This window comes from Triplophysa dalaica, chromosome 1 (genome assembly GCF_015846415.1).
Source record: "Triplophysa dalaica isolate WHDGS20190420 chromosome 1, ASM1584641v1, whole genome shotgun sequence".
NCBI classification, from domain to species: Eukaryota; Metazoa; Chordata; class Actinopteri; order Cypriniformes; family Nemacheilidae; genus Triplophysa; species Triplophysa dalaica.
This window is the reverse complement of record NC_079542.1, coordinates 5,991,161-6,004,679: the sequence shown is the minus strand read 5'-3', so window position 1 is coordinate 6,004,679 and position 13,519 is coordinate 5,991,161. Positions and strand designations below refer to the sequence as shown.

Here is a 13,519-nt window from a genome sequence, read left to right as displayed (position 1 = left end):
GGTCATGGGTCGAAAAAAAAAAGATGTATAGACTAAATACCCAGCTTAAACTGCACTTTCGAGCAAGAATTACTAACCAGAGGTCTTTATTAGCGAAGAAACAATGCTGACAACACATTACAACGCAGCCGATCAATACGACCCATAGCACAGGGACTGCAATGACTTACAACGTGAGAATCAGTGTTGCATGCCTGTAAAGTTTTACCGAGGAGAAAACATGATGGCATCTTCAATGTAAAAAGGCTGCGTCAGTTCCCCTCAAAGACCCCTGTCAGACTACACTAATGTCACATTGATCAGGCGTCTCCCCTCCCCTAACATCTCTCCATTCTTACTTCCTTTGGGCTGCGTGTGAATAATCAAGCATGGGCTGAATCAATGGCCGCCGCGCGGCTCCACAGGTAAAGGTTAGCGGGGTGGAATATTGAATTATTCCTGCTTCTCTCATCAGTGCCATCTGCCTGGCTGCCTCTAATTGACAGGGCAAAGGGACAAGATGGCTCTCTTCAGCATTTCTCGTGGTATATGCACGAGGCCGCTGCATTTTAGAAACAAAGCAACAGCGGGCTGCAATGAATCGCATCTTCCCTCGCAGCGAGGATTTGTTTCATGCGTCGGTTGTGCGCATCTACAGAAGAAATCTTCTCGACTTAGCTCGGCTGTCAAACGGTACAAGATACAGGCAGCTCATGCATGGACAAAGATGATAGCCTTTGATCTCTCACGTTCTCTCTAGAGGCGACAAACTAGCTTATTAAAGAGACAAAATTCTGAAACTTTGATTGTTGATGGAAAAACTCAAATTCTCCTCAGTGGGAATTTCTCTGCCTGTGGTCACACCGAACCGCAGAATCTAACTGTGGGTAAAAAAGGGAAAAAAAAATCACTGATGTTACTGAAGTGGCAGCGTGGCATCAAATGAAGCCGTCAGAGCGAGGCTAGTGACTTATCGGCTCGACTCTCAAGTGTGCCTGACATCTGTGAACTATGCAATCAAAAGAAAATCTATACAAATGCACAGATCATGATTTTCTAATGCCCTAAATACACAAGACCGAGAGTAAATCCTTCTGAAAAGCTTCTGAATACTTGGACAAGATGTCTACGCTTTCTTGTGTTTCTGAATTAATCGCAATCGTTTTTGTAAACTATTATGCCTTTTCAACATAGATTGAACAACTAAAGACAAGTAGCAGACCTATAATATACTGGCTTTATAATAAATACATATAGTATAATAAACAAAAATAGGAATTTGTTGTACCATTTGAAAATGTAGTTTTTCTGATATTATAGTTTACTATTGTGTTTAGGTAAAATGATAGTGTCGTTTCATCGGTGAACTGCAACAATATTTCCTCAAATTTGATTTATTTGCAGAAAATGTTAACGGGTCAAAATAACAGAAACATGCTCTGCAGTGTTTGAGGTCTGAAAAAATACTAAGGAAAAAAGTTTATATTCAGTTTAAGCAATATAGCAATAATACTTATACACGTATTTGGAAAAAGTTCAAACGTATTTTTAATCTTGGATCTTATCAATTTCATGCGTCTTGTCACGTTGTCGGTGTTTTAAATTGCTGTTGGATGACTTTGTCACTCCTGAGGTTGAAATTCAACTGACACTGGACTGGTATGACCACAATGAACTAGAAATGATGATTAAATCAAAATTTGGAAAGGTCTCTTAATCTTTTCCACGGCTGTATATCGCCGAGGCTATTTTATCCTCTAGCCGCATCCTTTCCACAGTCATCTTGAATATATGACTGACAGTTCCGGTCCTCTGCGGTCTCCATGTCCTAACTGACGCGGGACGATCGCGAGCCTTCAGCCTGCCACCCGAAACCCTTGCGCTCCCCACCACAGCCTGCAGACCCCCGGAATAGAACTCATTAGCACGTTTGGTAAGTACAAATGAGATGACGGCCTCCTGATGGACTGTCTATCTTTTGGATCAGCTTTCAGAGAGAGTGTCTGGTAATGACGAGTAGAGGGAATGAAAGAGGGGGAGCGAAACTAATATTATAATGCTTTCTCCTCTCCTCTCGCAGCGTACCTCGCAAGGGCCCGAAATAGAGGGGTCTGGAGTGGGCTTGATGATAGAGAAGGCCTCTCTCACCCACATGCAGGATCCCACTGTGAGTGAGTGAACACCCACATGCGTGTTAATTGGGTGTCGGTGAGCATTTGTGCCTGTAGACAATAAATTTCTGCTGCACTTGTACAATTCGCACCCTCTTATCATCTCCCGAGCAAAATGGAGGACGGGAATACATGCACGGGCACTCCATTTTGAACCTTCGCACTGTCCTGACGCGATGCACACATAAACACAGCATCATCCAGAACGGCCCTGCATGTGACCCTGTCTCCTCTCGCCTTCCTGCTAGGGCAGCCAGTAATCAAAGCTATCCGAGCCTGGCCTGTAAGACCGCAAAAGGAACCGCCACGCAGCCCACTCGACTCGCAGACAATCCCAGAATAGCTGCTTCTTCTTGGTCAGTTTGCAGTGGCAGGATGAGCCAGGAAAGGAATTTATACAGCGGCTGTCTATAAACTGACCTGCAAAGAAAAGACTTCCTTGTGTGAGCCTGGCGCAGACATACGAGCCCTGCCCGACATGTGCCGAGTGGAAAATCCATAAAGCCATCACTTAGTGTCTTTAATAAAAGAGCTGGTTTCATTTTAATATTTTTCAAAACGAAACGCATCGCATTTATGAAACTCGTGGCACGCTGGCCAGAATAAAAACAATTTCCTTTGCTTGGCTATACGCTTCAGCTGCAGATTATGGGGCCGACGTCCGAAAGGAGCCGACAGATGCCCCCGGGCCTTCAAAGGGGCCCATGCCAGTCGACTCGCTTGCCCTGTAGCATCATCCCAACAATACCAGATTTTATTGAAAGAAGCCTCAATGATGCTTGGTGCATGAGCGGCCCTGTCTTTACTCAGATGGGAAGAGGGGGGGGGGGGGGGTTGTGGCTAGCGGCTATAATATCCTGTTTCTGTGTAGGTTTACTTTGCATCTTAACAAGCATGTAAAAAGGAGAGGACATTCCAGGCATGGCTGCTGTCTGCAGGGCTGTACGGGGCCCCGGGTTCAGACGCAAGCCTTGCCCTGGATGGCCTTCACAGTGCTGCCGCCCCTGCGGAATGCATGTGCTTAATATGCTTCACGCAGACATGTGGCCCCAGTCAATAGAAAACAGACATGTACACATGCACACGCACGTCCACTTTTTCTGAACACAGGGTGACATTCCTGAACGGTAAAAACAAAGTAAAAATACTGCTTCACACTACCCTGAGCTGAGGAGCTTTTGTAAGAAATTACAGCAAACATCAAGATGAGAATTGACTGTCCAAGTGAAATAAAAAATGACAATGTGTATTTTTTCGTGAAATATTGCAGCTTTTATTGTAAATAGTTGATCAATGTGGGTCATTCTCTTTTAAAAATTCATAATCTTTAGTTAAAATCTGAAAATGCACTCCCTTCCTGTAATGACTGTCCATCTTTAATGACATCCGTTAACTCCTCCCCTTCAACTGTCAGTCTGCTGCCAGTTCCGTATCAAAATGCAACAGCTGTTTTTACACATCCAATCAAATCGCAGCGAAAAATGAAAGCCACGCCCACTATTGTTCCTCATTAGAAATTCCATTTCACTCGGAAACGCGTCAAAATACGGAAGTAAAAACGATCGCAACTTCCGGTTCACGGGGACTTTAACATTTGAGTCACTTATGCACAGGTAATTTCAGCCCAAAAATTGTTAACTTGATCACTAACTACCTACAGTATAATCCAGTTTATCCTGCCCTGCTTACAAAAGTAAAAACTCTCTGTGTCTATGTAAATTGATCAAATGTATTCAATTTAGACTTACTTTGCATAATCCTATACATTTTATACTTGGGTATGTGCAATCCTCTGGGATCGAACCCACAACCTTGCGTTGTTAACACAATGCTCTTACCACTGAGCTGCAGGAAAGCTCGCCCTCCTAAAACAAGCCACACATGATATTTTGTGATCTTAGTTATAAACTCAATTTTTGTGCGTTAGCTTTTTTTTTTTTAAAACACATAAAACAGTGAATTCCCCCTCAGCGTTTGCTTTAGTAACACTTCGATCTGTTTGCTGGATAAAGCGACAAGCATCTCCTTTCAGATCCTCACATTCTGGTCTAGATTGTGATCAAATTAATCAAACCTAGTTAAGATTCTTAAACAAAAGTTAATCAGTCTGACAACAGCCTCACCCTCTGCCTCTCAAAGGGGAGGGCAGCGGTTGGCATGAGCCGAGCAGCCGGCTGTTCCCGGGATTTCCCGCAGCACGTCATAGCCCAGCGAACACAGCACTGCCATCTGCGACTGAAAAAAAGATTCACATCAGGAGCTAATCCACAGCGCCGGTGCAATGCGAGGCTTTCTCTCTCCTCCAAAGACACCAGCATAAATCTTCCCGTCTGCTGCGAGCAGTGCCACCCAAAGGCCTTCAGCTCCAATCGTCTTTCAATCCCACTTACCTCCTTTCTAACTCTCTCTCCCCTGTATCTGTCAGTCTACCGCGTTCAAAAAACTTCAGTCCATTAAGTCTTCTGAAATGAGAGACCCCAATGTGTCATCCAGCTATAAGCCCTGGTGAACATCACTCACAGAACCTGTCATCTACTGGTGTAGTGTCTCTCCCCACACATCAAGTTCAGAAACACACACCCACGTGACGGCTTCTAGACTCCGTGTGTGTTTAAGCATGTTTCATGCGTGTTGTCTTGGTTGTCTATTACTTTAGCATTCTGGGGGAGCCTTCTTGCTTAGAGATCCTTGTTTTTTGGTGTCTGAAAGGGTTAAAAAGACAAACGGGGGACATTGAGCAAATGGCATGCCTGGGCGGCACATTTTGGATGCGGGGGCCAGAGTTAAAACAATGCCTGCCATTTATCCGTGCAGGGCTCTAATTGGACGGAAAACTCTGCCTCATAGACACTCTGTGGGCGAATCAGAAGGGCGAAAAAATGTGGCACAGAAACCCGGCACGCACCACCTGCACTCGCGCCCTGACACCGTTCGATTTTTATCTCATCTGCATATTCTATATTGTATTTCTTATAGGTCTAATAGCGCTTTTCTGGTATATACACACTCACAGGTCAGTGGTGATTTTAATCAAGCCTAAATTTGGTTCCAAGTGCAAAAAATACCATAACACTATATAGATCAGAACTGTAAACAAAGCAAATCAATATTTCCACAATCAATTGTTTTCATCTGCAGCATCTGCTATGGCACACTTTCTCTGAATTAGCAGTATGGATCTTTTTTAAAAATGATCCTCATTGATATTGTTAACAAATGACCAGAAAATGGAATGTGACAGTTCCAGAGAGAGTGGAGACAAAGGTCCCTCAGGGGCGGCTCTGCAGCCGTAATTTGGGAACTGTTAAAGTACTGTAGCTGTTGGTTAATGTCCATTACTGTGTGCTCTTTTAATTCATAAACTACTACAATTGTTCCGAAAAGATTTCTGGGTTTGCCCTGCCATCTCACATCTTAGTCTCGCTGTGCTGTGCTATAAACTCATTATATCCCAGACAGATTGAGAAAACTAGATTTCACATTTTCGGAGGAAGTGTTGCTCGCTACAAGAATATGCTTCAATGATGTGTCAGTTGCAAAGACATTGTTTAGTGATAGGAAACTTAAAGGAACAATTCACCCGAAAATGAAATTCTACCTTTATTTACTCACTCACAAGTTGTTGCTAATTTGTATAAATGTCTTTGTTCTGATGAACACAGAGAAAAATAATTGGAGGGATGCTTGTAACCAAACAGTTCCTGGCGTCTATTGACTACCATAAGATTGCGTTATAAATGTCTTTGTTCTGTTGAACACAAAAGAAGATACTTTTAAAAATGCAGGCAAGCAAGCACTTCTGGGGAACATTTCGACCAAGAACTGTTTGGTTACAAGCATTCGTCCTGATATCTTCCTCTGTGTTCATCAGAACAAAGAAATTTATACACATTTACAACAACTCGAGGGCGAATAAATGATGACAGAATTTTCATTTTTAAGTGGACTGTCCCTTTAAGCTTGTTCATCCCAGAAACGATGACTATAAAGACAACTACATTAGCTTCCACACCAAAAGATGATAAAATTGTTTATTTTAAGTTTGAATGCTGCAGTTTCACATTTTAAATGTGAAAAATTCAGTCAAATAAAAAAAATGAATTGAAAATTGAATACACAGAGATTTGTCAACATTCCTACAGTTACAGTAGTACTATATTACAATATGTGGAGTGAGGCTAAAACGACCAGAAAGCGTCACATTAAAACGTTTTCTGCAAGCTTTCTGCTACATTCAGTCCAGCCAACTTCCACACAACGTTGTTTAAAACCCCAGGACCCGAAAACGCCGAGTGGGAAAGCCCAGCTCTGGTTAAGCAAGTAGCCCATCACCTTACACCAACAAAGCAACACGGCAGCAGCCAGGGGAATACTGCTTAGCTGACCCAGAAATCCAGGGCCAGCTTTGTTTTAACAGGCAGGGGAGCCTTCCACCACTTTAGCAACTGTGCCTCGACCACAAAAAAGACCCCAGTGCTTTAGAAGAGCTAGTGGGGAGGAAATTAAATATTACACCAGAAGGCAATGGTTTCAATCGGGTGAGGGAGTGCAAAAGGTAGTCGGAGGGAGGGCTCGTATGCGCAGAGCACAACGGTGAGGAATTAGCAACGTTTCTTACTAATGAAGAAGTATGTTCATTATCAGCGTGATTCGATCAAGATGCTGAAGCGGGGAGTTGCACTGGGGGATCGGGTGACATTCTTTATTACACACCTCATTTCATTTAACTGACTGGGAAATAAAGAATGTTTTACATAAATTGTATTACATGCGCGTTACGTTATATATGACACGCATATAAATAGAATTGACAAAAACGCAATGCAGCTGATCAGAAATGTAAATGATGTCATCATTTACTATCATCTTATTAGTCTCACTTGGAACAATTAGATCATTTTTGGGGCTTGATATCCCCTGGTCACAACTTCATGTGTTAAAAATGATGAAAGAAAATCATACCCGTTTGGAATGGCATCATGGCGGGTAAACAACAATCATTTTCCTTTTGGGTGAACTATTACTATAGGGACCCGAGAGATTTTCAACCTAAGCTGCAGACCAGGACCCTTCGTCTCGGCCAACAGGAGCCCGAGTTTGATCCTGCATCTGTAAAGCAATCAATCAGCCGCTGAGCGCTTCGACTGCAGCCGATCCGTTTGGTAAACAGAGCGTCAAAGGCTATTAGTACAGCGGTTCCTCTCTGAAGCGCCAGCCTCTCTTACAGAGCGCTCGCAGGTCCGTTCCTGACGTCAGCCAGCAGGTATCAGCTATCAAAGGACCCGGGCGCGGAGACCCTTCTTCCGAGCTCATTCTCTTTGCGTAGGAAACAATAGCTGATAATAAGAGGCTGACTGCTTCTCTTTTCAGCTGCTGGTCGATTTACGCTCACCATGTCCTTTTATCAGCATTTCCCAGTCAGCGTCGGGCTAGACCTCAGTCTTAATCACCTACATATTCATTCCTGAAGGATACAGAAACTCAATAATATCTAGACTAGAATAAGAGCCGGGTTATTAAATACATCATAAAGCTAGCATGACTGCGCAGCCACCAGCCACCAAAGCTCAAAGACGTTTCTTACTACAAAGAACATCGCATCTGACTAATCCTGGAAAAAGTTGTGTTGTGTACGGAAACGTAGAAACCGTTACAGCTTGTTTTTCAAGAGTTTCGTTTTTAAAAGCCCAAAGAAAAAAACTAGGAAGTCAAACAGCTGACATCAATCAATCATAAAACATTTTTACCAGCCGGTTGCATCAACTTTGCCGCTAAGTTGTGAATGGGTTTTAACAACTAGTATCACCGACTAGGAATTATTTAAGACCAGTCTTACTTTTCGAATTTTAAGTAGATCAACTTAAGGAAGTTATGACTGGTCTTGAAGAAAAAAAAGTTGGATGAGTAACTTGTATAACTAGTCCAAGTAGTAAATGCACCCGGCCTCTGGTTCATGTCATTTATCTTACGTGCATAAGTTGTAAATTGCTCATTTGACACAAAGGGGGTACTTGATTGCCAAATCCGAAAAACAAAGACAAAAAATGATGGCAGAGGATTGCTGATGTGTGTGCGTTTTGCGACCGTACACCTCTCTGCCCACACATCCCTACAGCAGGAGTCATTACCTAACCTCCAGTCGGCCTCACAAACAAGGGAATCCATTAACGCACATCAAAGGTTAGCCAAGAAAATATATAAATAAATGCAACATCAACCAAAAAACAGAGCGAGAGAGAAAACCAGACTTGTTTGTGAACTCTTTACCTCCCCCTACCCAGAAGCGCACTCTAAATCTCTCGCACCCCCCCATCCTTTTAACCTAAGTGGGCCTTCCTATTGCCTTAGCATGTTCACTTGTCCACTGTACTATAGTCATTAACATATTTGGAGTGCAGCGAGCAGAAAGCTTAATTGTCCTTAATTGCTCGGCTAAATATGTTCTCTAATGATTCTCCTCAGATCTGTGACTGCCTTTTGCGCAATTTCCCGGCCGCTGGCTTCATTATCCCTGCCTCCTCGGAACAAAGCGTCTTTAGAGGCCAACTCCCCCTGCCGTTTCTCTCTCTCTCCCCCACGGCACGACGCTCGGAGCCAGCCAAGCCGCCCAGCTCGCGGGTGGGAGGGGTGGACAGACAATGCAACTCTTTTGTCGGGGCGCAAGAGTCAAAATGATTAGAAAACCAAATCTATGCTGAAACAGTGTGTTAATTGACTGAAACCGTGTTGTCTTAATGGCTAACTAACATATGGCCTGACAAAGGCTTCGACCCCTGCCTTTTGTTTTTAGCGCCCAACCTCCCCTTGCCGTTCGGAGCCTAATGGCATCTTTAAATGTTTGTTTAATGGTGCTCGTGGTAATAACCGGCAAGAACAGTTATAACCTCGAGGACATCATCTCATCTCAACTAAAACTATATAAACAAGATATACACCCTTTTTCAAAAGTTTGGTATGACTTGACGAAATAAAAAAAATTGCCAAAATAATATATCACTTCCAAAAAAGTTATATTTTAGTATTTAAAGATTTTAATAATAGTTAAAATAATATTGTTGTTTTGTTGTTGTTATAATAATAATAATAAGAAGAAGAATTTTTAGTCACAGTATAATCCCCATAATTATTCCCATTTAATTTGTGTCATTCCCCATTTGTTTTATTCTAAAATACGGGAACAAATATAAAAAATAAAGACGCTAAACTTTTAAAAAGGGGTGTATACTTTTTGTGAATAAATCCCTGGATCAAAACGTAGTGAGGTGCATACTTCAGAAGCATTTCTAAGCAAAGGCGTTCATGAATTAAAATAATAAATATACTATAAATTAAAGGACTGTTTCAGTAAGTATGAGCTAAAGATCTAGACTGAAACTTTTCTCATTTATTCCAGAGAACCAGGTTAAGACGCTGGCATCACATGCATTCTCCTTTGAGAAACCTGATCTGCCTCAAAAGCTACAACAAACATGCTTTGTCTATCTATTATGAAGTCTGAATTATAAATGGAGTCGGAATTTTTGCGCTCTTTTAACAGAGGGGAACGCCACAACCATGCCGAAACCCATCTTAACATGGTAACTGTGCTTCAGTGCATGGTTTGTGGTTTCTAACAAGTTGAGTCTTGTTACAGCTGTTCAATAACTAGTGCATCATCTTGAACCATCTCGAAATATCAACCCACTGGTCATATCAGATGAATCCAGCAACCAAGATCCAAACACAAAACTGTGACCCTAAAGTGACATTTACAGCAGGGAACAAACATACACCACGGGAGCATGTACCTACAGTAGGGTCACGTGAGACTGTATTTATACAAAACTTACCCGTGTCGGCAGACGGACACTTGCGGATGGTGAAGATGGCGCTCAGCTCCTCCTCTTCCTCGGGCAGACCCTTCTGCAGTCGCTGCAGCTTGCGTAAGCTCTCGCTGCGCTGGTGCTTCATGGACCGGACGTGCTGGATGAGGTTCAGCTTGGCCTTGGTGGAGTAGTTGCACAGGACACAATGGTAGTAGCAGGACTCTCCCTCCACGGCGTTCTCGTGTTGCTGCAAATGCTGTAATGAGAGAGTGAGAGAGAAGAGAGCGTTAAGTACGGGCTTTTAAACGAATGGGATGCCGAACGCCATTTACAAATGAATAAATCAATTACCAATCAGGACTGGGTTGTTTAACACACAGTCAACATCTTTCATCGACACCACATTGGTCTCTGGACCTCGTGCGTCTTAGTGCGCTAACAAGGCAGAGGAAGGACTTTAGCGTTACTGGGGACAGGAATGGCTCGCTAGGAGAAACGTGCATTGATTCTCTTCGCTCAAAACGAGTCGTTCGCCTCTGAAAAGGAAACTCCAACATCTGCCTGTTTCACACATGGGAAGCTAAATATTGATCACCGCCGAGTCAAACCTTACTTCTTTGAGACCAAGGCTAAGATCGAGAGACGTTCAGGGGGCGGGGTGGACTTGGGATATAAATATACCCACAAGATCTCACGCAGAACCTTTTGGGGGTTTGCAAAGACATGTACTGCGCAACCCCCAAGCCTAACCACCTTGCACACGTACTCAATGTGACAAGACCAATAAAACATGACCCTAGATCTAAGCATCTACTCTCTAGTTAGCAGCTGAACACGTCTATTAAAAGGACAAATACAGAATGTATAACCTTAATCCTTGCACAATGAATTGCATACTTTGAGTGCGCAGTCAATGTATGTGTACATGTCCAATGTAGACATTTTTCTCTTGTTTTATATTAAGAAACTGCATATACGTGTTCCATCTTTGAAATGATGACAAAGGTCAAAAAACAGAAAACATTAGCTGGAGCTGCGACTCTGATGCAAGCGATGCGAGTTGCAACTATTAACGGCGAACATTTCAATACAAGACCACTGATGTGATCAAGCAGACGTATCTCTCACAGGTCTGTTTTCCTCAAGTTTGCTGACCTCACACCATGAAGACGACACGTATCCATCGCTCCGCTTTTCTTGCATGGCGAAACATGCATTTTCTCTCTTGTGGAGAAGCTCTTAATCTCCTGCACAGACCACCCCCAAACCCTGACAAAGGTCGGGGAAAACAAATTGATTCATTAAGACGCGGCTGAGTTGGCTTTGCCCCGCAGCGCAGAGATGAGATGCGTTTCCATCGGCTTCGGATGCACAAAGCCAGAGTAACATTAGATTTTTAACCCAATTAAGGCCACATCAGGTGTTGACAACAGTGAGAGGGGGAGAGAAAAAATATTGTATTCCCTGAAATGTTCTCCTCCTCTGGTAATATTTAATTTTCGGGTAATATCCTAACATTGCTATGAGGGCTTTTTTCAAAGTAATTGTGGTGCTGGTATCATATGTCACCCTGGCATACCTAAGATGTGCATTAGGGCCACTAACTTCCAGGAATGGGCTTTTGCTTTTTGTGTGTGCCCCTCAGCTCCGTGTAATGGAGTTATTAGGTGATCGTAAAAGGCTCTGCTTTTCTTTCTCTCCCGCTCCCCTCCTCTCCCTTTCCTGTTTGAAGTGGGGGTATGATGTCATTGAGTAGGTGCTGCTGGACGTTTTGGGCTTGGTTTGAGCTGCGGTACCTTGTGCGCCCTAACACATACGCAGCGGATAAGATCTCGGGACAATGATGTGTCAAAGATTGGCTTGTAGAAAACGCTGAATCTGGCACAGTTTGAATCTTTTAGCCTCGTAAGGAAAAAAATGCGAGGAAAACATGTCTTCAACAATCTTTGGTGAAAAGAAGCATCCCGGAAATTACGACACCTGAACTAAACTTCAAAGATCTTTTCGTGGGGTTTAAAACGTGTGGGGAGATTCATAAACCCCATTAAAAAGAGAGGGGTTTACACGGGCCCATATAAAAGCTATTCATCACCACAAAACTTATGGTCAATGAAAGCCATAATTTCAACCCAAACTAAAGGTCTACCGCAACATTACCCGTAATATGATTCAGTTAAGCTATAAGACACTAACAGAATGGCGTTTTGAAATATACCATAGTACGGCACAAATATTCCCAAAAATATAAAATACCACACTATTACCATAAGGGCTACAAAAACATCGCAACGCCGTTGTACTTTGTAAAAGAGTAGGCTTGAGTGCCTGATCCCGGGTTAAAAGTTCAAGACTTTCCAACCTACTTAGCATAAAAGATACTATTATAAATCTCCATATAACACAAATACATAGAGAATATTGCCCTCAAGGTTTGACGCATGTGGGCAGACTCCATTAAACCCCCCCATGAAGCAGAAAGGTCTACAAAATGCATCTCTCACACAAGTACCAAAAGACATATTCGCATGCTTCAATCGGAAATCATGTACACGAGACCCCTTGAGATGCCATCTACACCTCATCTCCCACCAAACTCGCACGCACCCCCGGGTTTGAACGTGAAACACAATAACGCACGCCAGCATGGCCGTGTGCGGCGTGTCTGTTTCTTATGATCCTGAGATGAAGCTCCATGCTAATAAATCACCTCCAACTGAAGCGCTGGAATTCGGCAGCGTAATGAAAAAGTCATGTTTGCCGAGAAGGGGGGGGGGGCGGCCGGGGTGCTGTTGAGAAGTCTCTCCTCCGCGTGGGCCCCCCAACACCGCGTTCGGGCCCCTGAAGCCAGAGAAGGAGTCAGCGTGGCTTACATTACCACTCAAAATGTATTTAATTGGCTGAAAGTTAATGACAGACGTACAAGAGCGCACATGAGCTGTGGGAGAGAAACCTCAGTGGGCAAGAGGGAGGTGGAAGTGTGCGTGCGGCAAGTGTGCCCCATCTTTACCGGACAGAAGTTTTGATACCTCTTCTGTAAGCGAAGGATGAATCAGTCTTCTGTGCTCGTGTAGGTGAGGAAAAGCAAGGGCCTCGTGGCCCCAGCTGCAACTCGACGCTACGTCTCTACCTGCTTTGTGCCCCATCACGCACAGCTATCGCTTTCAACACCTACCTGCCCCTGTGCATGCATCTACAGAAGCATCCACTCGAGTGGGCTGTAAAAACACACACCTTTCACACCCTCAGCACTTTAACTACCAGAGAGTTGAATATAAGGCCGACTGCACTCAGCACGCTATGTTAAAACCTCCAACGTAACAAACCCACAGAAGAATTATGGGAAACTGCTCCAAGTCCCAAAGCATTCTCTACACAAGTACATGAACTCAAACGCTTTTAGTCTACAAGTCATTTTAAAGCTGTTTTCAAAACTTTTTGGGTAACAATGTAAAAGAAGGGTTTTTAAGCAAGTACAATATGTAAAATAAACTGTATTCTCATTTTCACAACAGTAAAGCTTACAATAAAGCTTTATAATTTGAGCTTTCAGGTTTGGATTTGCTT

General features: G+C 43.2%; 1 protein-coding gene across 3 annotated transcripts in view; it reads right to left on the bottom strand.

The window, feature by feature from the left end:
• zfhx3b (zinc finger homeobox 3b) overlaps positions 1–13,519 on the bottom strand; it is a 142,719-nt gene that overhangs the window by 53,247 nt on the left and 75,953 nt on the right. For all 3 annotated transcript variants that reach the window (XM_056770081.1, XM_056770233.1, XM_056770156.1), the window contains exon 4: positions 9,980–10,211. In XM_056770081.1, coding sequence (XP_056626059.1) covers positions 9,980–10,211 — 232 coding nt within the window. The remainder of the gene's footprint in view (positions 1–9,979; positions 10,212–13,519) is intronic.